A 27,251-nucleotide genomic window follows, 5' to 3' on the forward strand; every position below is an offset into this window, starting at 1 on the left:
TTCACCCAGAGAGTGGTGGATATATGGAATGCTCTGCCCCAGGAGGCAGTGGAAGCCAAGTCTCTGGAAACTTTCAATAAAGAGATGGATAGAGCTCTTAAAGATAATGGAATCAAGGGTTATGGGGATAAGGCAGGACCAGGATACTGAGTGTGGATGATCAGCCATGATCATAATGAATGGTGGTGCTGGCTCAAACGGCCGAATGGCCTACTCCTGCACCTATTGTCTATTGTCAGCTGGAAGCCTTGTTCGCCACCACAGAATCTCCTGTCTGTTCCTGTCACCATTGAATCTCCTATCACTATCACTCTCCTATTCTCCCCCCTTTCCTTTTGAGACACAGAGACAGGCTCAGTGCTAGAGACCTGACTGCTGAGGTTTTCCCCTAGTAGGTCCCCCCCACCAACAGTATCCAAAGTGGTATACTTATTGTTGAGGAGGATGGCCACAGGAGGTCCCTGCATTGTCTGCCTATTCCCTTTCCCTCTCCTGATAGTCACTCAGCTCCCTTTACCCTGTAACTTAGGTGTGATGGCCTCCTATAACTTCTCTCTATCACCCTCTCCACCTCTTGAATGATCTTAAGTTCATTCAGCTCCAGCTCCAGTTTGGTTAGAGGAGGAGGGCAGGTGGGAGACACTGCACATGTAGTGCCTTGGGTTCAGCCATAGCCCGAATATATATATATCTTCCGTCTCTCAGCTTAAACCTATGCCCTCTAGTTTTGGACTCCTCTACCCTCCGGGAAAAAAAACTTTGGCTATTCACCATGTCTATGCCCTTTATGAATTTATAAACTGAGGTGTGACCTTATAGAGATTTATAAAATCATGAGGGGCATGGTTGCCGTGAGTAGACAAGGTCTTTTTCTTGGGGTGGGGGAGTCCAGAACTAGAGGGTATGGCTTTAGGGTGAGAGGGGAAAGATTCAAAAGGGACCTAAGGGGCAACGTTTTCATGCAAAGCATGGTGTGTATATGGAATGAGCTGCCAGAGGGAGTGGTGGAGATTGGTACAAATGTAACATATAATAGGCATCGGGATGAATATATGAATAGGAATGGTTTAGAGGATATGGGCTAAGTGCTGGCAAATGGGACTAGATTAATTTAAGATATCTGATCAGCATGGATGAGTTGGACCAAAGGGTTTTTCCCGTATTACATGACTCTATAAAGTCACCCCTCAGTCTCTGACGCTCAAGGGAAAACAGGCCAAGTTCTTTTCAAGTTCTCCCTGTATCTTAAACCCTCCAACCCTGCCAATATCCTTGCAAATCTTTTCTGCAACTTTTCAAGTTTAACAACATCTTTCCTGTAGCAGGGAGACTGGAATTGAATGCAGTATTGTAAAAGTGGCCTCACCAATGTCCTATAGAGCTGAAATATTACTTTCCAACTCCTATCCTCAATGCACTGACCAATGAAGGTTATATATTGATTCTTTTTAGATTATAGAATGGAATCCATATTCAATTCCATCATTGGAAATTTATATTGATAGGTTTGGCAATACTTCATTCTTACTAATATTGAGTTATTGAATATTGTAAATGCTATTAACATTAAGGGCTAAAACAACTTCCATTTTTGTAATACCAATGTCAGGTAACACCATTCGGAATAAAGAAACAGCTCAGCTACATTCTGGAGGTTTAGGAATCAAGTCATATCTGGAGGTTGTAACTGCATTGTTGCATTTAGATGATATGGTAGTTTATACTAGCACTTGGGAAGAGCTTGAAAGATAAATTGAAGATCTACTTCAGCTGAATAAATTGAAGATCTAGTGACAAATTTAGCTAAGAACAGTGAAAGTGATAGCTTTAATATAATATTCCTGTTCCTACATCTAAATAAGAAATCATGACGTTTTAGAAATATGTGGGTTTTACCAGAAATTTGTGTGTGCATTTCAGGACAGTAGCTGCAACTTTAACAAATCTGTTGGAAGAATCAAGCAAAAGTGGTACAATAAGCAGAATATGAGGTAACTTTTGAGAAGCGGACGTCAAGCTTATAAAATGAATCAGTGTTGGCTATCCCTGTTTTTCCAGAACTTTCAAAATGACAATAGATACAGCTGTGCAAGACATTGGTAAGGCCACATTTGGAGTATAAACATGTAGACATATAGACATATAGAATATATAGAACATATAGACAGATAGAACATTACAGCGCGGTACAGGCCCTTCAGCCCTCGATGTTGCGCCGACCTGTCATACCAATCTGAAGCCCATCTAACTTACACTATTCCACGTACGTCCATGTGCTTGTCCAATGACGACTTAAATGTACTTAAAGTTGGCAAATCTACTACCATTGCAGGCAAAGCATTCCATACTCTTACTACTCTCTGAGTAAAGAAACTACCTCTGACATCTGTCTTATATCTATCTCCCCTCAATTTAAAGCTATGCCCCCTCGTGCTCGCTGTCACCATACTTGGAAAAAGGCTCTCCCTGTCCACCCTATCTAACCCTCTGATTATCTTATATGTCTCTATTAAGTCACCTCTCAACCTTCTCTCCAACAAAAACAGCCTCAAGTCCCTCAGCCTTTCTTCATAAGACCTTCCCTCCATACCAGGCAACATCCCAGTAAACCTCCTCTGCACCCTTTCCAAAGCTTCCACATCCTTCTCATAATGCGGTGACCAGAATTGTACTCAATACTCCAAGTGCGGCCGCACCAGAGTTTTGTACAGTTGCAGCATAACCTCATGGCTCCAGAACTCGATCCCTCTATTAATAAAAGCTAAAACACTGTATGCCTTCTTAACAACTCTGTCAACCTATGTGGCAACTTTCAAGGATCTGTGTACCTGGACACCGAGATCTCTCTGCTCATCCACACTGCCAAGAATCTTACCATTAGACCAGTACTTTGCATTCTGGTTACTCCAACCAAAGTGAATCACCTCACACTTGTCTGCAATAAACTCCATTTGCCACCTCTCAGCCCAACTCTGCAGCTTATCTATGTCTCTCTGTAACCTACAACATCCTTCGTCACCATCCACAACTCCACTGACCTTAGTGTCATTTGCAAATTTACTAACCCACCCTTCTATGCCCTCATCCAGGTCGTTTATAAAAGTAATAAACAGCAGTCGACCCAACACCGACCCTTGCGGTACACCACTAGTAACTGGACTCCAGGATGAACATTTCCCATCAACCACCACTCTCCGTTTTCTTTCAGCAAACCAATGACTGATCCAAACTGCTATATCTCCCACAATTCCATTCCTCTGCATTTTGTACAATAGCCTACCATGGGGAACCTTATCGAACGCCTTGCTGAAATCCATATACACCGCATCAACCAGTTTACTCTCATCTACCTGTTTGGTCACCTACTCAAAGAACTCAATAAGGTTTGCGAGGCACAACCTACCCTTCACAAAACCGTGTTGACTATCCCTAATTAAATTATTCTTTCTTAGATGATTATAAACCCTATCTCTTATCACCTTTTCCAACACTTTACCAACAACTGAAGTAAGGCTCACTGGTCTATAATTACCAGGGTTGTCTCTACTCCCCTTCATGAACAGGGAAACCACATTAGCTATCCTCCAGTCTTCTGTCTGGTCACCCTACAATAGGAAGAATGTTATTAAAGTGGAAAAGGTGCAAAAAAGATTTACAAGTATGTCACTGGGACTGGAAGGTTTGAGTTATAAGTAGAAGCATAATAGGTTATGATTTTTTCATTGGAGCATAGGAGGCTGAGAAGTGACCTTATTGAGGTTTATAAAATCATGAGGGTCAGAGATAAGGTGAATGGAAAAAGTCTTTTCCCCAGGGTAGGGATGCCCAAAACCAGAGGGCATAGGTTTAAAGAGGGGAAATATTTAAAAGGGTCATGAAGGGCAACTTTTTCACAGGAGGGTGGTGTGTATATGGAATGATATACCAGAGGAAGTGATTGAGGTCGGTACAATTACAACATTATAGGAAGGTTTAGAGGGATATGGGCCAAATGCACGTAAATGGGACTAGTTCAGTTTAGGAAACCTGGTTGGCATGGACAAGTTGGGCCAAAGGACCTGTGCCAGTGCTCTATGACTCTATGATTATATGACTTGGGGGTGAGTGCTGTTTTGTTATAGAACAATAAGTCAGGAATAGAGAAGCAGGTGGAGCACGTCTTGAAGAAACAAAACCAGGATCAGAAGAAGTACTCGACCACAGGAAAGGAGACTTTGGGATTGTTGTTGGCGCTGCAACACTTTGAAGTTTATATCCAACAAAGCAACAAAGAATTGCTAATTTATACTGATCAGAACACACTAGACTTCATTGAACAGTTTAACAGTTAGAATGCAAGACTATTCAATGGAGCCTTTTCTCCAATTACTTAATGTAACAATTATTCAGACTATGGGAAAAAAAGATAATATTACTGCAGATGCAATGTCCTAAATGTAAAATGTTGGAATAATTTAAAGGTTTAAAAAGCATGAAGATGTGCAAAGTTCTATAAGAAGAAGGTGAAAGTGGAGGAAGAATGAGTGGATGTAAGTTTTTTTTGTAATCTGCATACTATATTTTGTCATGAAAGGAATTTTTGAAATGGTGCTCTTTTCTCCTTAAGATGGAGGCATGTCTTTTATGATTGTGCTTCTCAAACTGAGGACTGCAGTGAGAAAGAACTGTTTTAAAAGCCAACGTTTGAAAGTGAATAACTTCATCCACATTGCAGGCAATTGTCTGAACAAATAAGAATTGAGGTTCAAATTGCAGCTTCATTCTTGCAACAAGTTAATTGGTCTGTGAACTAGCATCAATAATCAGTGGCAGAGACCTTTTAACTGCCTACAGTTGCAAATGTTTCTTGGGTGACTGAGCAGCTAGGAGATGGAAGCAAGTTACAGAGGCACAGAGAAAGATACAGAGATGAAAAGACTTATGCAGACCTTCTCTCTGCCCAGAACGCGCCTATTTCCTCAGCAGCTGCTATGAGCTGTGACTTCTGAACTGATAAAACAGAAACATTTTTCAAGTAAATCAATTACTCTGCACTTTTTATAAACTAGCAGAAGCTTCTAGAGAAAAGCTTCTGAACAAAAAGGGGTCTGGGTCCTCAAAGAAGGATTATCCCAATATTGTAATCAGAAAATGAAGAGTGTACTGGCCTTCCAGTGTTTTCTAATGGTATGTGTGTGTACGTGTGTGTGTGTGTGTGAGAGAGAGAGAGAGTCAGAGACAGAGACAGAGACAGAGAAAGTTTAAGGGGTCAGCTGTAATTTAGTTACTCATAAGAAACAATAATTCTTGTGTTGTCCAGAAACCTGGTCTGTGCTTTCTACCAATCTTGATCTGAAAGTTAGGTAACTTCATGAACACTGCATACTTTCCAAAAAAACCTCTAACATTTGGTTCAACTCTGGGGAAGAATGGGGCTTCATTTACCCGGCACCACCCTGTGGGTTGTAACATTCTAAAAGTTTGGGAAATTGCTGATTTAACTTAAGGCCAGCTAGCAGTTGGGTTCTGTGGAAAATGTACCAGCATTACCTTTCCACTCCCAACTTTGTTGTTTGGTGCACAAATGACCCCATTGTAGAGAAGAATTCTTTGCAGCTTAACATTGGAAGGAAAAATTAGGTAATGATTTTTAGTCCCACTCGGAACTCTGTTCTCCTTCCGACTCCCGAATCATACAGCTTATTTGTTAATCCTGACAGCGTACAAACCCATTCCATTGCCCCACTCTGGATCAAGCTTCAATCCTCAACACCAGCGCTGCACTGATTTCAACCCCACTGGATCCAAAGCACCCATCTGCTTTGTTAGTTCCTGACTCAACTATTCATGCCCAAAGACCTTACACAACATCAACTTGTTCAGAATGCTATTCCCTTAATTGCATTCACATTTCTGGGTACTTCTGTTGGTTCCCTATCACCTCGATTTCAAAATTTCCTTGCATTTGTATAGACTCTTCTGTGATTTTGTCCTATGCTACTTTGCAACCACCTTCAGCCATACATCACTGACCAACATTGGTCCAGCGTGTTTGCTGCAACTGAATTAACACAACTTTCATTTTCATTGAAACCAACCTGATCAAGATGATCTACTTTACTCGAGGAAGGTCCAAGGTAAAAATGATCCCTACAATATCGTGATTGTTTCAAAACTGATGTGCATCACAGTTTAACTGAATAATCCAGTGCCTTTTTATTCAAAGATCTGTGACTTGCAACCAAGCTCTGCGATTAATGAAATAGTCAATTTTAGCAAATAAAAGTAACTTCAGGACTTGATCTGATCAGTTTAAATACTAATACAGTAGACTTTTGTGGAGCTGGCAAGTAGCATCTTAATTTGGGGCAGATTTCAAAAAAATACCATTTTTGTTAGTTTTTATTAATTCATGGGATGTAGGAATCAGTGACTGGGTCAGCATTTATTGCCTGTCTCTAGTTGCTCTTGAAAAGGTGGTGGTGAACTGCTTTCTTGAATTGTTACAGTCCATGTGCAATAGGTTGACCTACAATGCCCTTAGGGAGGGAAATCCATAATTTTAACCTAGTGATACTGAAGGAACAGAGATATTTTTCCAAGTCAGATTAGTGAGTGATTTGAAGGGGAACTTGCAGGTGGTGGGGTTCCCATGTATCTGTTGCCCTTTTCCTTCTGGATGGAAGTGGTCGTGAATTTGGAAGGTGCTGTCTGAAGAGCTTTAGTGAATTTCTGCAGTGCATCTTGTAAATGGGACACAATGTTGGTACTGAGCATTGGAAGTAGGGGGAATTTTCTCAATATGGGAAAGGGTGTGACTGACATGTTCAATCCAAAACCAGCAGAGCTACCTAAACACAGTGCTAAGATCAAATAAAGCCAATGTTCACTACTACAGTCATATTCAACAGTTGGGGTGTTACAAATACTTAGAGTAGATGTAAATGTCTCTGAGGAGAGGGTAAAGTCTGTCAGAATTTCACAATTCTGACAAATTGTGAAAATATTTCAATCTTCTATATAAAAAAAACTGCCTGCATCATTGAGATAAAATAATCTCAACCTGTAAAATTATTTAAATCTCCAGCCCTTTAAAAATTATAAAGCGCAGACTATCTGTTCGATTGAAGTTGAAAATAAATCTGTTCTGTCAATTACAATAGCTGTTTGTTAGTATTTCCTGAAGGGCCATTCAGCCAAATTTTGTTTTCCCAAAATGGGAGCATTGCCCACTGTTTGTACTGATGGACATTCAGTATAATGACAGTGCATTAGCAACCAATGTCATCGTACTAGTTTCTGATAACATGGAAGGTATGCAGGTGCTGAAGTCAGCAATCCACTCACAATTTTGAAATCATTAATTAATAAGTAATTAAGCTTGTTAGCAATCTGGTCCACATTTTTGTTACCCACCCAACCAGAGTGTTGGTTCTCAGAAACTGTAAATTACATATTCACACCAAGATGCATATTCTACTGTGAATCTAACTGCACCAAAATTTCAGAAATATGCTATTTTTATCTTCATTCGAAGTCAGAAGAGCCGAATATCTTCTGGTATCTAATACAGGCATGAACAACCAATCTTGTTAATAACTGCAAACTAACAATGGAGCAAGCAGCAGGGTTTATCGGTGGGGACCAAATTTCGTACATGACTGTAGTTATCTCCTTCCTTGTGATGGCTGTTAATTGACCATTTGATGCTTGATACAGGAAGAGCAGGGGAGGTACCAAAGGGTCCCTCAGTTTCAGTTTCAACTCCCTCACTCTGCTGGGAAATGGAAAATTTGACCCATTATGTTATGGTCAATTCTTGGCTGTTTTTCATAATCCACAATTATCTCTGCGGGGGTCTTAATTCACAGTCTGATTCAAGTTCAAAAAGCCATTTAATTGTCTTTGATTTGGGATCACAAATACAGTTATGAAGTCAATATTTATAAATAAAGGATTAAGTATTTGAGGCAATTTAAAAGATTTGAATGGGAGCATGTTTGTGTTCTTTTTCAATAGTGCGAAGTCTGTAACGGATACTTACACCTTTATTTCATTTCATCTTCTAAGGTCTTTCCAGAGTAGGCACTGGATAAGTGGACATGGTGCATGTTAGAGCAAGTGATCAATAGGCATGCATTTGCATTATGTTGACATAGAGGTCATAAAGTGTCATGGGATCGGTCAGAGGCTTGAATTGACATAAGATGTCGTGGAGGCATAAGGGATGATGGGGTGTGAGGAATGATGGATAAAAGGCCTAAAATACCAGGAATGAGGTCCTTTTAAACAACCATCCACAACACCAGGTAGCCTGTGGCTATATTTGATTTCTGTCCAGGGGTAACAGACCTAACTCCATCCTTGTACTGCCCCTTGAAGTGACAATAGAATCTGACAGGGAACTTTCTCCACAGGGAATTGAGACCGGCCAGCAAATTTTCCAAGTTGTGCTAGCCACCTTAGGAGCAAAGGCCCAGCCCATCGTCTCAGTTATGTTCAGTTGCAAAGTATCTCCTTTGTCTGCTAAACCAATCTAATTCATAAGATTGAGTTATGTTTCTGTGGAAGGTGAATACCTTAAACATAAAATCTATTTCACTCAACAGCGAGCTGTGTATTTCGAGCATTTCCTGTTTATATTACATATAGTTTTAGCTTTCTCTATAGAGAAGCCACAATGTCCTTGGTCATTTTTACCATGAATACACTTATCAGTAGTGGGAGGATATGTCATTTAAACACAGAGATACTGGTGTTAGACTGCAGTGGATAATATCAGAAGTCACACGACACCAGGTTATAGTCCAACAGGTTTATTTGAAATCACGAGCTTTTGGAACACGGCTCGTTAGTTGGGTGACTTCACCTGACAAAGCAGCAGCGCTTTGACAGTTCATGATTTCAAATAAACCTGTTGAACGAAAACCTGGTGTTTTATGACTTCTGACTTTGCCATTCAAATGGTGTGCTTAACAGGCAGGAACTTGCTTTGAAACTGCCCCTAACCAAAGATGCATGTGAGAATAAGCTTCGCTGAGGAGTGGCATCACTTTTCCAGAAAGGCAGACAGTTTTCAACGATAGGATACTCGAGGAGTGATGATGTTCCCCTTGATGTGGTAATTAGATTCCTTTATTGAGCAGTGCTAAAGTCAGCCTTTTGGTTGAGATTCAAGCTCCAATTTACTTAATCAAGCCCAGTTACCCATCATTGCATTGCCTCTGAACAAAAATCCAAAAGAACTGTGAATGCTGGAAATCAGAAACAAAATCAAAACTTGCTTAAAAACTTCAGCAGATCTAGCAGCATCTGTTGAGAGAAAACAGAGTCAATGTTTCAGGTCCACTGACCCTTCTTCAGAACTAAGCCATCTGAAGAAGTGTCACTGGACCTGAAACGTTAACTCTGCTTTCTCTACACAAATGCTGCCAGATCAGCTGAGTTTTTCCAGCAATTCCTGGTTTTGTATTACCACTGCTCGTGAAACTATGTGGTGATATTTGGCTTCAGTTAACTGAGAATATAAAGTTTTACCATTTAAATTTGGAAGATATCAATCAAATTATAAACAAAAACAGAAATTGCTGGAAAAGCTCAGCAGGTCAGTCAGTATCTGTGAAGATAAATCAGTTAACATTTCATGTCAAGTGACCCTTCCTCAGAACTGATGGTAGCTAGGAAAATATTGGTTTATATGATTAGATTGAAAGGAGAAAGTGAGGACTGCAGATGCTGGAGATCAGAGCTGAAAATGTGTTGCAGGAAAAGCGCAGCAGGTCAGGCAGCATCCAAGGAACAAGAGAATCGACATTTCGGGCATAAGCCCTTCTTCAGGAATGAGGAAACTGTGTCCAGCAGGCTAAGATAAAAGGTAGGGAGGAGGGACTTGGGGGAGGGGCGTTGGAAATGCGATAGGTGGAAGGAGGTCAAGATGAGGGTGATAGGCCGGAGTGGGGTGGGGGCAGAGAGGTCAGGAAGAAGATTGCAGGTTAGGAAGGCGGTGCTGAGTTCGAGGGATTTGACTGAGACAAGGTGGGGGGAGGGGAATTGAGGAAACTGGAGAAATCTGAGTTCATCCCTTGTGGTTGGAGGGTTCCTAGGTGGAAGATGAGGCACTCTTCCTCCAACCGTCGTGTTGCTATGGTCTGGCAATGGAAGAGTCCAAGGACCTGCATGTCCTTGGTGGAGTGGGAGGGGGAGTTGAAGTGTTGAGCTACGGGGTGTTGGGTTGGTTGGTTCGGGTGTCCCAGAGGTGTTCTCTGAAACGTTCCGCAAGTAGGCGGCCTGTCTCCCCAATATAGAGGAGGCCACATCGGGTGCAGCGGATGCAATAGATGATGTGTGTGGAGATGCAGGTGAATTTGTGGCGGATATGGAAGTATCCATTAGGGCCTTGGAGGGAAGTAAGGGGGAAGGTGTGGGCGCAAGTTTTGCATTTCTTGCGGTTGCAGGGGAAGGTGCCGGGAATGGAGGTTGGGTTGGTGGGGGGTGTGGACCTGACGAGGGAGTCACGGAGGGAGTGGTCTTTTCGGAACACTGATAGGGGAGGGAAGGGAAATATATCCCTGGTGGTGGGGTCCGTTTGGAGGTTGATTCGGGGTTGTGGGACTATGAGGTTGGAGGCGGTAGATGGGAGATCCCCTGAGGTGATGAGGTTATGGATGGTCTGGGAGATGATGGTTTGGTTACTAAGGGGGACAGGTCGAGGTATGCAGAGATGAGTTCGGTGGGGCAAGATCAGGCTGAGACAATGGGTCGGCTGGGGTAGGCAGGCTCTCCCCTTCCTAGACCTTTCCATTTCTATCTCTGGCGACCGAATCAACACGGACATTTACTATAAACCAACCGACTCCCACAGCTACCTAGACTACAACTCCCTCCCACCCTGCCCGCTGTAAAAACGCCATCCCATATTACCAAATCTTTCGTCTCCGCCGCATCTGCTCCCAGGAGGAACAGTTCCAAAACCGTACAACCCAGATGGCCTCCTTCTTCAAAGACCGCAATTTCCCCCCAGACGTGGTCGACGATGCCCTCCACCGCATCTCTTCCACTTCCCGCTCCTCCGCCCTTGAGCCCCGCCCCTCCAACCGCCACCAGGACAGAACCCCACTGATCCTCACCTACCACCCAACCAACCTCCGTGTACAGCGTATCCTCCACCGTCATTTCCGCCACCTCCAAATAGACCCGACCACCAGGGATATACTTCCCTTCCCTCCCCTATCAGCGTTCCGAAAAGACCACTCCCTCTGCGACTCCCTCATCAGGTCCACACCCCCCACCAACCCAACCTCCACTCCCGGCACCTTCCCCTGCAACCGCAAGAAATGCAAAACTTGCGCCCACACCTCCCCCCTTACTTCCCTCCAAGACCCCAAGGGATACTTCCATATCTGCCACAAATTCACCTGCACTTCCACACACATCATCTATTGCATCCGCTGCACCCAATGTGGCCTCCTCTATATTGGGGAGACAGGCCGCTTACTTGCGGAACGTTTCAGAGAACACCTCTGGGACACCTGGACCAACCAACCCAACCACCCCGTGGCTCAACACTTCAACTCCCCCTCCCACTCCACCAAGGACATGCAGGTCCTTGGACTCCTCCATCGCCAGACCATAGCAACACGACGGTTGGAGGAAGAGCGCCTCATCTTCCGCCTAGGAACCCTCCAACCACAAGGGATGAACTCAGATTTCTCCAGTTTCCTCATTTCCCCTCCCCCCACCTTGTCTCAGTCAAATCCCTTGAACTCAGCACCGCCTTCCTAACCTGCAATCTTCTTCCTGACCTCTCCGCCCCCACCCCACTCTGGTCTATCACCCTCACCTTGACCTCCTTCCACCAATCGCATTTCCAACGCCCTTCCCCCAAGTCCCTCCTCCCTACCTTTTATCTTAGCCTGCTGGACACAGTTTCCTCATTCCTGAAGAAGGGCTTATGCCCGAAACGTCGATTCTCCTGTTTCTTGGATGCTGCCTGACCTGCTGCGCTTTTCCAGCAACACATTTTCAGCTTATATGATTAGATTGCCTACATTGTGGAAACAGGCCCTTCGGCCCAACAAGTCCACACCACACCGAGCAGCAACACACCCAGACCTATTCCCCTCTATATTTACCCTGACTAATGCTCCTAACACTACGGACAACTTAGCATGGCCCATTCACCTAACCTGCACATCTTTGGACTATGGGAGGAAACCGGAGCACCCAGAGGAAACCCACGCAGACACGGGGAGAATGTGCAAACTCCACACAGACAGTTGCCCGAAGCGGGAATTGAACCCGCGTCCCTGGCAGTGCTAACCACTGAGCCACCGTGCCGCCCACCCTATGCAGAAGATAGGGTGGGGGATTGGAGTAAGAAGTAAATGAGAGGTAGGGATGGAGACCAAAAAGAGAGAAGAGCAGTGGGACAGACAAACAAGTTGAAAACAATCTGGCTAGGAGGGTGAACAGCTATTAGTGGCTAACAATAAGTAGTATGTAATGGCAGACTATGTGATAACAAGGCCTGGTGTGTGGGTAAAAACAATGACTGCAGATGCTGAAAACCAAATACTGGATTAGTGGTGCTGGAAGAGCACAGCAGTTCAGGCAGCATCCAACGAGCAGCGAAATCAACGTTTCAGGTGTGTGGAGTAGAGAGCTAGGACATAGGAGAGTTCAGGCCCTAAAATTATTGAACTCAATATTGAGTCTGGAGGTCTGCAGGGTCCCCAAGCAGAAAATGAGGTGTTGTTCTTTCAGTTTGAGGTCAGCTTCACTAGAGCACTGCAGCAGGCCTGAGACAGAGATGTTGGCCTGGGAACAGGACAGTGTGTTCAAGTGGCAGGCAACTGGAAGCTCAAGTCTTTTTTACAAACAAAACATAGATGTTCTGTGAAGCAGTCACCCACTGCATGCTTCATTTCCCCCAATTTGGTGGAGACTACATTGTGAGCAGTGAATGCAGTAGACTAGCTTGTGTGAAGTGCAGGTAAAGTGCTGCTTCACTTGGAATACGTGTTTGGGTCCTTGGATACTGAGGAGAAAGGAGATCATTCATTGCCACAGAAGGCTGTGGAGGCCAAGTCATTGAGTATGTTTAAGACAGATATAGATAGCTTCTTGAGTATCAAGGGGATCAAGAGTTACAGGGAGAAAGCAGGAGAATGGGGTTGAGAAACTTATTAGCCATGATTGACAGGTGGAGCAGACTCGATTGGCTGAATGGCCTAATTTCTGCTCCTATGTCTTATGGCATTATAGAAATTGGGAAACCATTTGGTGGTTGTAGGGGAAGGTGCCATGGAGGAATTTGAGGTGTGTAGGGAGTGAACAAAGAGTGGACCAGGATGTACCGGAGGGAACAGTCTCTGCAGTAGGTAAACAAAGGAAGGGAGGGGAATATGTGTCTGATGGTAGCATCTCGCTGAAGGTGGGGAAATGGCAGCTGATGATCTTCTGAATGTGGATATTGGTGGGATGGTAGATAAGGACAAGAGGAAGGAGAAAGTGAAGACTGCAGTTTCTGGAGATCACAGTCGAAGAGTGAGCTGCTAGAAAAGCAGAGCCGGTCAGGCCGCATCCAAGGAGCAGGAGAATCGATGTTTCGGGCATAAGCTTTTCATCAGGAAGAAGACCTTATGTTCGAAACATTGACTCTCCTGCTCCTCAGATGCTGCCTGACTTTGTTTTTCCAGCACCACACTCTTTGACAAGGATAAGAGGAACCTTATCGCTGTTGTGGGAGAAGAGAGGGGGTGATGGCAGAAGTGTGGGTGATGGGTCAGACCCAATTGAGGGCCCTGTCGACAACAGTGCTGGGGAGTCCTTGGTTGAGGTAGAAGATGGACATTTTGGAGGTTCTCTTGTTGAAGTAGGCCCCTTCAGAACATGTGCAGCAGAGGTGGAGGAACTGGGAGAATGGAATGGAGTCATTGTAGAAAGCAGGGTGTGAGAATGTATAGTGCAGGTAGCTCTTGAAGTTGGTGGGTTTATAGTAGATATTAGTGGCTAATCTACCCCTAGAAATGGAAACAGATTTTGAGTTAGAAATACACGACGTGAAAGTGAGGGCTGGGTGGAAATTGGAAGCGAAATCGATGAATCAAGTCAATTTGATCAAATTATACCTTCTCAATTTTCAATCTTGTTACGACAAAATATGACTGCCATTTTCTTTATTCAGTTATGTCAGTTGAGGAAGAAAATGAACGGAAATTATTAAAGTGTTACTGCTATCTTAATTTGCCATGTATGGGAACCATAGTTACCTGCAGGTATACCGCTCCTTCCCTTTTCGCAGCAGGCTTTCAGGAATGACAGATGGGGGAGCCCTAAAATCAAACATTGAAGGGACAGACCGCAGGAGGTCATTAGCCTCTGGCTTGAGTGAACTGAAACCTTCCAGCTTCTCTGCCATGTTCTCAATCGCTGACATCTGATAGGTGGGGAAGAGAAAGAAATTATAGGTTTTAAAATGTCACATTAGGTATTAGTTTTTCAACTGCAGAACCAAATAAGTCAGGCCTTGAAAAATTACTGACACCTTTTGAAATATTTAACCAGATAAAAGTATTTTCTTGCCACAGAGATGACTATGTAAGAATATCATGTAATTAGACCTCAGAGTTTGTTGATAAATTATCTTATACAGTGGGGAATTATCAGTGATATTTCTTTTTGATTTGTTCCTTCCTTATGCAATGGAGCAGCTGATGTATTTCAATTAATTGTTTACATTTACAATAAGTACCTTCATTCTGTAACCTGTGGATTGCTTCAGCCGCCCACCTTCTCTCTTTCGCACTATAACTCTCAGTCCTAGTTACAAATTGCATTGTACAAGGCACCTCTGCCAATTTGTGAAATGTCTTTCATCAAACATTTGAAAATCTCCAAGGAAAGTCTAGATGCATTTACTTGTCACACAGCAAATGTGAAAGCACTGGAAGGCACTAAGGTCTGCCTGCTCTCAGGCTTGATTCATAATCATTCATAGCTGCTAAAACATTCCCTGTACAATGCAACTGGACAGCACATTCGTCAATATGAAGGATGCTGACATCACAGATCAAAGGGCAGACATAGGTAATAATGATGCTGCTGTATGTTACAAGGGAATTCTACCCAGCCCCCAACTCTTGTTTTGTCAATCCATAGATTTGTAAATATACATTATACACTATGTGATGCTATCTGCAAGATGTGATTTGAAAATATATTTACTTATTATATATGTGTCTAAATATTATGAACATATTTAGAGTCAAAATATTTTTTAAACAGGAGCACAAATCTATTGAAACAACTAAAAATGATTTGATAATAATTAAAACATTGCAAAAAGCAAAACCTTTAACCTGTAACACCTAGTTATGACAAAAGGGTAGCAAGGTCTTACACTGACTAGTTAAAGGAAAGGAAAATTAATCGTTGGGAAGTTATTTTATTAATAATTCATATTCAGGAGCAGTTTCTGGATAATGGTTTGGAAATAAATCACACGGAGAACAAGAACAGTTTTTTTCTAAATAAAATGTGTAGTTACTATGCCCACCCATTTATAACAATGTAATATCTATCTGCTGAGAGGGTGATTTAATGTTAATACGATTGGTAGGGTTCAGGAGAAGGTTGATGGGAGGTAGATATCTGAGCAGTGTTCACTACATCATAACAGAAGCTGGACAATTCAATAATTCTTGCTAAAAATCTTAATTATGACTCTGAATTTAATAATAAAGGTACAGTTGCTATCATTTTAACAGTGTTTTAAATTTGTTGCAATATCTCTTTGGAGAAAGTCAAATAAATTAAAAATCAATCTGTTACTGTTTTTTTCTGTAATAGTTCATTGTCAGTAAGAGGCAATTATTATTATTTTTAAAAACGTAATTACACAAGTGAGGACCAAAGAGAATGAAAAAAGATATCACATTTCTAACAGGTAAAATAAAAATTTGGGTAGGGATCAACTTACATTTAATGTTTATCATTTCTGTGTGTTATATTCATTCTATGTTAACATTTTTGAACATTCAACAGTATGAACAGCAAATATATTTATAACTACTTTTTAATAACATTCTGAGTTAATCTTACTAATGGCAAGATAAAGTGAGGAACATTTACAGTGTTCAACATTTAAATAGGAATGGTCTGATCAGCCTATAGGCAGAATTGGAAACATGACTTTAAATTGCTATAAGTAATGACCAGATCAGTTGCATTGTCATTCAAGTGACAGTAAGTACAAGCAGGAATCACTAAAAAATCATATATGTTTTAGCAGAGAGTAAAGCTGTTTTTTTAGGATTGCGAGAAAAGGGAATGCTGTTATCTCAGAGAAGACAGTAACCCATTTGTGATACTTGGGGTTTAACAATCATTTATCTCATTATAACAAAATCCAGATCATCTGACTAGGCAGCAAAAAAATCATAATGTAAAGCATTCTTACCAGTACAGCCCCTCTACTAGATCAAGACAGATGAGGGATAAATTAAGACCCTTCATATTTACAATATAAAGTAATTGGTTATATTAACCATGATGATGGGATCAGATTTTGATTGACTTTTCAAATTCCAAAGAAACATTGAAGAGGAAAATATTATTTTTATAAAACTCCAGCTTAATAAAAGCTCATATCAAATCAAGCAGCTTAAAAAGTCCTAACATATTTATTCAATGATCCCCAGGGAGTGAAACCACAGAAGTTACTGCCCTATATAGATGTAAGACATACTTAATATCAGTGAATGACAGTATTACTTAGCAGCTGAATAATTTGTGATTTACTTTCTCACAATCACTGATCTTATCAACAGCTATATGTCTGAATAAGGAAATAATGCCACCCCCTTCTAATCCCACTGAGGCTGTTAACCTTGTACTGATGCAATCCAGCATTTAACTCTATTCCCAACACAAATCAAGTATGCAGACATTACCATTATTGGATAAAAGCAAATATTTTTAACCTTTTTTTGTGCAAGTAAAGATATGATCAAAATGGCCTCAGCAATTATTACAAACTCTGCTTCCTCATGGAACTAATCTATTGGTGTCAGGAATAAATAAAAGTGGCTTTTGCTCTCATTTGAGTTACCAGATGGAGTGATTTATAACTCAGCCTACTGTGTGAATTACTTAAATAGTGCTTGTGATTATGGTAATGCAATCTGATCATCAAGCGAAATGGTAAACATTTATATTTCTATTTGTGGAGGGTAGGAAGGGATGTGGGAGATTTTAAATCATTGTGAGTTATGCAGCATTTAATAAACCTTTCATTCTGATCATTATGAATTATGGTTTGGAATTATAAGCAGAGGAACTTACCCAAATTCTCTGATCAGGCAAGCGGAACTAGGGAGTAGGACCAAAATAAAAAATAAATTATAATCCACAAATTGTGTCTCTTTCAGCTGCCATAATTGTTTACAAATGACAAATGATATTGTTTGCATGTCTGCTGATGAGTTTTTTTTTCAAAAGCTCGAACATCAAAGTAAATAGAAAGTCCTCAAATTAACTGCTGCAATTTTTTTTGATGTTAGATTGATGACACCAGGTTTGTTCCCCTTCTCCTGGCATGTAATATCAAATAAGTAATGTCCAGGATAGCTAGATTCTGAAACATCATTTACTGCCATCTGATTCTTTCATTTTAGTGGTTTAAAAGGATTTATTTTGGTTCCAGATTTTACTCAGGATTTTCTTTAATTGATTTCTAATTTATGTTATTTGTTAACGCTGCTGTAAATTGCCTGAGATGTTTCATTGCTTTAAAGGCACTACATAAATGCGAGATGATGGTACTATTGTTACACTGTCTCATGTTACCTTTACTGCTAGTATTGGAGTTTCAACAAAGCCAAATAGAATGCATTGTTTAAATGTCACTGAATGTATCATTTTTTAAAAATCTGCAAGTTTCTACTCTTAATAAACAAATTTATGAAAAAACACCTTTCTATATCTCCAGGCATAACCTTTTTTTTTGTAGATGTTGTCAATCCACTGCAAGTTGCCAGTGCAAGATTACTGTTTGTGAAATCCAATATTTATCAAGGCGTCTCGATGATGTGTTCAGCAAATACTGCATTAGTTACATACAATTCTGAATTTGTAATTAAAACCAATAAATAGCACACCTCAAAAATTCTAACATGGAGTGTTTTTGAAAACTCTTTCAAATAATCAAAATCATCAATTCATGTTTTGTTTAAAATAAAGTAACTCCTCTCCTTTTTGAAATGAATCTTTCAGGTGGATGATATAATTCAGCAGACTTTAAATATGCACCATTGGCAGTAAACTAATGGAGAATGAGACGGCAATTAAATTTAGTGATTGCATTAAAAAGAGGTGTACTCAAACTCATAAAATCTTTCAAGATTGTAATTTATGTGTTATTTGAGAGGATGTTTATGCCTCAGATAACACAGTAAAGGGTTTTACTCTGGCAAAACTATTTAGTAATTCAGTTAAACTTGTGGAGCTCCTGTCCCATTATGCCCAAAAGGTCTACAATCAGAGATTGGAGGCAGGGAAGGGTCCAGTCACAAAGCACTAATTTGCACTAATGAACAGTATGGTGTGAGCTCCTCTCACAAGTTAATCTCAAGGGAAGCGTAGTAAGATGTGGCAACTATAGCTAGGAAGACTACTTGCGAGCCCAGAGTGTGGTGCTGGAAAAGCACAGCAGGTCAGGCAGCATCCGAGGAGCAGGAAAATCGATGTTTTAGGCAAAAGCCCTTCATCAGGAATGAGTCCAGCAAAGGCCATCTTAGAACCAGCTGTTGGAACTCAATTGACAATGTGCAGTCGGATATGGAAAGCTTAACAAAAATGCTATTCCAAATTAAATTGTTCTTCATCTTTTTTCAATGCATAAGAGAAAGGGGTTCAAAAGGGGGTTGGAAAGCACAAGTTATCAACATTTCTCCAGAAAAATTAGACCTAAACAAATCTCTACCAATATCCAACCTAACTTTATTGACTCTGGGTCAGAATTCTGTCAAAGGAGAAGATCAGCTGCATGCCAGATAGCAGCAATTAGGTTTCATACAGATGAATATCATTCATATTGAAAGAATATAAGATTGGTAACTACCAACCAGTTTTCCTGAATGTGGCACTAACAATTGGCATTATCATAGGATTTCTATCCATTAGTGAGCGTTCAACAGAATGATTTTATTGTTATACGCTATGTTAACTGCCCTGTGTTGTGGTGGTAGTGTCCCTACCTGTAGACTTAGTGGCCTGGGAACAAGTCTCATTTGTCTTAGAGGCGTGTAATAACATCTCTGAACAGATTGATTAGAAAATATTTATATGATTATATTTAATATGTTTGTATAATGTTGTTGTGTTTTCATGCCAAGCTGAATTTCAACAGTTGACACAAACACGCTAGTGTACCATTTGCAGATTTTAAGAATACTTTTTCAGTTTTATAGAAAAATGCAAAAATAGTAAGTAAACTACTGGGAGTGTATGCAGCAGAACCAGTTGGCTATCTGGACATTTAAGCTCGGATGCAAATCAAGTTATGACATAGCATTTGTCTATTTGGCTTATGGCAGCTTAAGTCTTGCATCATTGCAAATATAAACGGTCATAATAATCAATAGCCCTTAAATTCACATATTAATCATCGCGGTTATAATTTTGATTTACAATTACTCCATTCATCTTAAGAAAGCCATCATATTTTGCCTATGGACCCTTAGCTACATAATCTCATGAATATCAGAGAAACATGTTACATAAAAATGAAAAGGGCCGTCACACAACATCTTTTCGTTACCAAGGTAACTATATTACTTTAGCTTTGAACTACTGTACATAAATCAGAAAGAATTTCTATGCCTATTCTTTCAATTCATAGAAGTGACTTAAGAATTGCAAAGCTTCAATATAGTGGTTATTTTGCAATCAATAGTCTGGAGCACTTCATTTATCACCACTCCATTTATTTATAGTTGAGAGAAGGAATTAACATGAAATCCACCCAGTTTAAAATTCTACCACAGTTCTGGCAGTTTTTTTTTGCCAGCTAGTGATCAATCTGTTTAGACAAAAGAGCAGTGGGAAATTCAGTTTGGGATTCTCATGAATATTTCAAACTGCACTTTTAACTATTTCAGTAGAAAAAGCTCCATTCCTGTTTTCCCTGGTTAAAGTGTGGATGGGAATAGGAATTGGTAATGAAGAGATGTGCTTGGGGTTGTGGCAGCAAACTAAATGACTGTACACCATGTGAATGTGTCGAATGTACATGATAAATGTGCCTCATGTACATGAGTGAATGTATACCATGTGAATATACCGAATGCACACGAGTGAATGTGCACCATGTGAGAATACTTAATGTACATAAGTGAATGTACCTAATTTCAGGTATAGGAACTGTGCTTATTGTACTTTTTAAAAATGCAACAGTTTTTGGAACTGGGAGAAAGTGAGGGCAACAGATGCTGGAGATCAGAGTCGAGAGTGTGGTGCTGGAAAAGCACAGCCGGTCAGGCAGCATCCGAGCAGCAGAAGAATCGACATTTCGGGCATAAGCCCTTGACCTGCTGGAACAGGATATCAAATTTTGACTTCCTATTAAAAGGATGGTGGAATGGGTTACGGTTAGAGTTTTTAATTATTCCACAGAATAACAAATATATTCATAGTGACACCACAACCAGATAACATTGGCCTGCTTTAAATCATTAATGATCCATATGCTATTTAACACTATGGAGATCCCAGAACAGAAAATATTCATAGAAGTATCATAGAATACCCACAGTGTGGGGACAGACCATTTGACCCATCAAGTTCAGATCAACTCTCTGAATAGCATGCCAGTCAGACTCCCACTGGCTACCCCTTCCCCCACCCCATCTCCGTAACCCTGCATTCCCCATGGTTAAGACAGCAAACCTGTTGTGGTTTTGTTCGCCGAGCTGGGAATTTGTGTTGCAGACGTTTCGTCCCCTGTCTCGGTGACATCCTCAGTGCTTGGGAGCCTCCTGTGAAGCGCTTCTGTGATCTTTCCTCCGGCATTAATAGTGGTTTGTCTCTGCCGCTTCCAGTTGTCAGTTCCAGCTGTCCACTGCAGTGGCCGGTATATTGGGTCCAGGTCAATGTGTTTGTTGATTGAATCTGTGGATGAGTGCCATACCTCGAGGAATTCTCTGGCTGTTCTCTGTTTGGCTTGTCCTATAATAGTAGTGTTGTCCCAGTCGAACTTATGTTGCTTGTCATCTGAGTGTGTGGCTACTAAGGATAGCTGGTCATGTTGTTTCGTGGCTAGTTGGTGTTCATGGATGTGGACCGTTAGCTGTCTTCCTGTTTGTCCTATGTAGTGTTTTATGCAGTCCTTGCATGGGACAACACTACTATTATAGGACAAGCCAAACAGAGAACAGCCAGAGAATTCCTAGAAGCATGGCACTCATCCACAGATTCAATCAACAAACACATTGACCTGGACCCAATATACCAGCCACTGCAGTGGACAGCTGGAACTGACAACCGGAAGCGGCAGATACAAATCACTATAAATGCCAGAGGAAACATCACAGAAGCACTTCACATGAGGCTCCCAAGCACTGAGGATGTCACCTAGACAGGGGACGAAACGTCTGCTACACAAATTCCCAGCTCGGCGAACAGAACCACAACAACGAGCACCCGAGCTACAAATCTTCTCCCAAACTTTGAACACCGAACCTGCACATCTTTGGACCATAGGATGAAACCAAAGCAAACCCACACAGACATGAGGAGAATATGCAAACTCCATGCAGACAGGCACCTAAGTCTGGGATTGAACACAGGTCCCTGGTACTATGAGGCAGTAATGCTAACCACTGAGCCACCATGCTATCCTAAACCTGTTCTGGTTGTTCCAACCTTATTCAAAAAAAGACCTTTTCTGTTCAAAATCATTGCTCATTCCAGTTTGTATCAGGAGCAGGGTGTGAAAGATACAAGTATTCTTTATACTTTGCAAATTTTTGGAGGGGAAGTTTGAGTGCAGCTAAGTGATGGAGTAGAATTTACTGTTATACTCTAGGTTCATTTGTTACCAGTGAATCAAAATAGTTTAGTAATCTATATCTCTGTCTTAGCAAATGTTTCTTATTCAACATGTGACAAAGTTAGAGAAGTACCATATATCATATTCTTCAGCTCACATTAGAATCCAATAATGTAGTTTACATGAGTGGATAACACTCTTGTACAATTAGATATCAGACCGTAGAATCATACTCATAAGAAACGTGGGCATGTCACAAGACTGATCAACATTAGTCAGGCTCAGGACAGTGTCAAAGGCCCAACTCAACATTTTGAAGAAAGTGTTTCACTGAAATAGAAAAGAACAAGGAGGGGGAAATTGACAGGAGACTTTCAAAATCCTGGGAGATTTTAAGGGGGATAAAAATGTGATTAGATCACAAGGCTCCAAATGCAGTAGCAGAATGAGAAAAGTGCCAGTTGGGTGAATTGCTCAATATGTTCTGCAATGTCTAGGACTGTAAACTAGGACTGGTGTTTCTTGCTTGTCAATGACCTGGGTAGCTAAAGTCCTTATTCTGTCCCTAATAGGCCTGGAAAGCAATCTTCCAAACACTGAGGTGCATAGACTCTCCCCATGGTAATGAGGAAGGCACCACCACCAGTTAAATAGCTGTAAACAATTACCCCAAATAACTGCATTTGCATACTCAGATACTTTGCAGATGTTTTAAAGTGAAACCAATTTTCATAGAACTTGTCCTGGAAAATAAGCGCAGTAGCTCCTATGCACCGAGATTCACAATCAGTGCAGAAAAATCATTCATAAAGCAGTGCTGCACTAAAACTGCATGACTAGAAATGAATGATATGGCTTATTATTCACGGTCTTCTCACCACTGCTTTGAATATTGCTGATTGGATGTGGAACGTTTATTTCAAAGTTAAAGTAAATGGCAGGGGCTTAATCAATCCTTTCATCACATTATGTGTTTCTCTCTCCAATTAGTGACTGTGAATAAGTATTTCTCATCTGTTTCTTATTCCTTTAGTCAGAACACTCTGTCTCTGATTTGGATGATTGGATTTGCCACAGCATATTTTGTTTCTCGTTAAGGACTTTGAGTAAGTGATATCACAGCAGGCTGCCCTCATGAAATGGTTCATAACTGAGGAATGGGACAAGGATCAGAAGTACTACAGTCTTAAACAGGAACTAGGGGAGTCATGAATTCTTATTTTTGTCATTTCCTCACCCTCAAACACTTTTTAAATTACATTCTAAGTCCTTGGTCTCACTGGTTATCTTCTAGTGTTGGAAAAATGGAAACTAAAAATGAACTTCATTGGATTGCCTTCACTTGCACTATTTGACAATCAATAAAAGGATGTTTCAGCTAATGGCCCACTTACACAGTGCAACCTTTGGGGAATGTTGACCAAACTAAAGGGAACTGTAATTGTGTGATAATACAACCTTAGATTTGAATGTGGCTGACAAAGCAGTGACTCAATATTCTCTTAGTCATTCAGACTTTTTTTGGGGATAAGTGTATCATTGGCAATTTCAACATTTAATTCTCATCCTGAGATGCCCTCACTATGTGGAGGTGAACTGTGAAGTGCTGCAGTTTGTGGCTGAGGTTGTTCAATAGGGATTTTGAGCCAGCAAGCCTTGGTGCAGTGACCAGAACTGCGCCACAGCATGGAGCTGACTTCTGGAAGGAGTGGGAGGTAAGGAAGCAGTGTGTCGACATTAACAATCAATATGCTGGAGTGGCCACAGGTGTGACTACAAGTCACCCTGTAAGAGGTGTCATTCCCCTGATGGACCAGTAGCTGCTGTTACTTTTTAAAATGCAGTTTTATTAAAATATCTTCAGATGACACATCCACCTTGAGGCTCACTCTTTTTCACCAGTTTACATCAACAACTCTCACTTGATGCAAAGGCTGACCAGATTGGAAGCCGATTTCAGTCCTTAGTCAAGGTGGTGCTTCCAGAGGTGACACATAATTGATTGCCTTCTCAAAAATGCCTTCTGAGTCTTGATGCAGTTTATATTGAGAGACCAGTGTAATGTCTCAGCCTGCTCCTGCCTCACCGAACTCATCTCTGCATACCTTGACACGGTCCTGTCCCCCTTAGTCCAAGAACTCCCCATCTATGTTCGGGACACCACCCACGCCCTCCACCTCCCCCACCCCCATGAGTTTTGCTTCTCCAGTCCCCAACGCCTTATCTTCACCATGGACATCCAGTCCCTGTACACCTCTATCCCCCATCACGAAGGCCTCAAAGCCCTCCGCTTCTTCCTTTCCCGCCGTACCAACCAGTACCCTTCCACTGATACCCTCCTTTGACTGACTGAACTGGTCCTCACTCTGAACAACTTCTCTTTCCAATCTTCCCACTTCCTCCAAACCAAAGGAGTAGCCATGGGCACCAGCATGGGCCCCAGCTATGCCTGCCTCTTCGTTGGATATGTGGAACAGTCCATCTTCCGCAGCTACACTGGCACCACCCCACACCCTTTCCTCCCACGAGGAGGTTGAACAGTTCATCTACTTTACTAACACCTTCCACCCCGACCTCAAATTTACCTGGACCGTCTCAGACTCCTCCCTCCCCTTCCTAGACCTCTCCATTTCTATCTTGGATGACCGACTCAACACGGATGTCTACTATAAACCGATTGACTCCCAATTTTACAGCTACCTAGACTATACCTCCTCCCATCCTGGCCCCTGTAAAAATGCCATCCCATATTCCCAATTCCTTCGCCTTCACCGCATCTGCTCCCAGGAGGACCAATTCCAATACCGAACAACCCAAATGGCCTCCTTCTTCAAAGACCACAATTTCCCCTTCAGAAGTGGTTGACGATGCTCTCCATCGCATCTCCTCCACTTCCCGCTCCTCCGGCCTTGAACCCCGCCCCTCCAATCGCCACCAGGACAGAACTCCATTGGTCCTCACGTACCACCCCACCAACATTGCCGCCACCTCCAAACGGACCCCACCACCAGGGATATATTTTCCTCCCCACCCCTATCAGCATTCTGAAAAGACCACTCCTCTGCGACTCCCTCGTCAGATCCACACCCCCCACCAACCCGACCTCCACTCCCGGCACCTTTCCCTGCAACCGCAAGAAATGCAAAACTTGCACCCACACCTCCCCCCTCACTTCCAAGGCCCCAAGGGATCCTTCCATATCCATCAGAAATTTACCTGCACCTCCACACACATCATTTACTGCATCCACTGCACTCGATGTGGCCTCCTATACATTGGGGAGACAGGCCGCCTACTTGCGGAACGTTTCAGAGAACACCTCTAGGACAGCCGCACCAACCAACCCAACCGCCCCGTGGCTGAATACTTTAATTCCCTCTCCCACTCTGCCAAGAACATGCAGGTCCTTGGCCTCCTCCATCGCCTGGAGGAAGAGCGTTTCATCTTCCGCCTAGGAACCCTCCAACCACAAGGGATGAATGCAGATTTCTCCAGCTTTCTCATTTCCCCTCCCCCCACCTTTTCTCAGTCCCAACCCTCAGATTCAGCACCGCCTTCTTGACCTGCAATCTTCTTCCCGACCTCTCCACCCCCACCCCCTCTCCAGCCTATCACCCTCACCTTAATCTCCTTCTACCTATCGTATTCCCAACGCCCCTCCCCCAAATCCTTCCTTGGCACACCTTCCTCATTCCTGAAGAAGGGCTTATGTCCGAAATGTCAATTCTCCTGTTCCTTTGATGCTACCTGACCTGCTGTGCTTTTCCAGCAACACATTTTTAAGCTATGTGGATTACTGGCCTGTAAAGGAAAATTCAGCAGCATTTGCCATTCCTTGGAAAAATAAATGTCCAAGGAAAATGCAAAAAAAGTAGTTGAATCGATTGTTTGTAATTATAGTTAAGGATCTTTAAGTAATTGGCCCAGTGACATAATGATACAATTTGCCTCAGGACAATTGAATTCACATGAATGCAGTTTCCCTGTTTACAACCTGAACCCAGAATAATACAAATAAGATTTTCATCTTGCTTTCCATGAAAATGAAATTCAGGTGGCTATTATAACTGGCACTGATCAACACCACTTCTATGCCAGGCTATGCAAGCTGAAAATCTACTCCACTTCTCGATGAGCTTTAAGAACAATGTGAGCACCATAAACATCTCTCAACTTAATTCTCAAAAGTTCCAAAATGGTTAAATTGAGAGACCAGACTGAGTGTTGCCTACACAGTAATCACATGTAACTGCTTACTGATATTTTAAGATCAAAGAGGGTCAAAGTACATGAGCAATATCAGGCACAAACCTGACACTTCAATATTGTTAGTATGAAACAAAGTGAAACAATAAACTGCTTCATATTCTATAAATGTTTTTGTCAAATTATCCTGGGACACTGAAATGTGGGCTTTGAGAGAAAGCTAACACAATTTTTCAGAAAACCTTTTAATCAAAAACATTCTACACATGTAATATTTTTAATAATATTAATATTTCCATTTTGATTTACTTCAAAACTTTATGATTTGGATAAACTGTTCATTTCCTTTCATATTCATAATTAATTGATACAGATTTTTCCCTTGTTTGGAAGGAGGCTAGAAATTCAAGTGACATTTAAGGTAAGCTATATTTTTATTAGGACTGGAAGATTAAATATCCAGCTTCAACATGAGTTTGAGATTCACTGTGTCACGGAGAAACATTCCTACATATAACCTACAGTGACAGACAATAATACAGCAGGAAAATACTTTTATATACAAGACAATACATAATCTCATTGATCTCATTGAAACATATAAAATCCTGATGGGATTGGACAGGCTCGATGCGGGAAGAATATTCCCGATGTTGGGGAGTCACAGTCTAAGAATAAGAGGTAAACCATTCAGGACTGAGATGAGGAAAAATGTCTTCACTCAGAGAGTTGTGAATATTTGGAATTCTTTACCACAGAAAGATGCTGTGGCCAGTTTGTTAGACATATTCAAGAGAGAACTGGATGTGGCCCCTGCGGCTAAAGGGATCAAGGGGTATGAGGAGAAGGCAAATGGGATACTGAAATTGCATGATCAGCCATGATGGCATTGAATAATGGTGCAGGGTCAAAGGGCTGAATGGCCTACTCCAATACCTATTGACTATGTTTCTATGTTAATATTAATTCATGGGATATTACTACGTGTCATGTACTTTACTAAGAAGGTAGAAAATCA

At 41.6% G+C, this 27,251-nt stretch overlaps 1 protein-coding gene across 13 annotated transcripts in view; it reads right to left on the reverse strand.

Moving 5' to 3' along the window:
* The window catches only part of mecom (MDS1 and EVI1 complex locus), a 1,146,298-nt gene that overhangs the window by 89,742 nt on the left and 1,029,305 nt on the right, over positions 1-27,251 (reverse strand). For 10 of the 13 annotated variants that reach the window (XM_072571879.1, XM_072571874.1, XM_072571873.1 and 7 more), the window contains 2 exons: positions 17,323-17,349; positions 14,250-14,416 (listed from right to left, as the gene is read on the reverse strand). In XM_072571879.1, the coding sequence (XP_072427980.1) occupies positions 14,250-14,416; positions 17,323-17,349 (194 nt within the window). The remainder of the gene's footprint in view (positions 1-14,249; positions 14,417-17,322; positions 17,350-27,251) is intronic. The other 3 variants (XM_072571878.1, XM_072571876.1, XM_072571875.1) reach the window with 1 other exon arrangement.

This window comes from Chiloscyllium punctatum, chromosome 6 (assembly GCF_047496795.1).
Source record: "Chiloscyllium punctatum isolate Juve2018m chromosome 6, sChiPun1.3, whole genome shotgun sequence".
Taxonomy (NCBI): domain Eukaryota; kingdom Metazoa; phylum Chordata; class Chondrichthyes; order Orectolobiformes; family Hemiscylliidae; genus Chiloscyllium; species Chiloscyllium punctatum.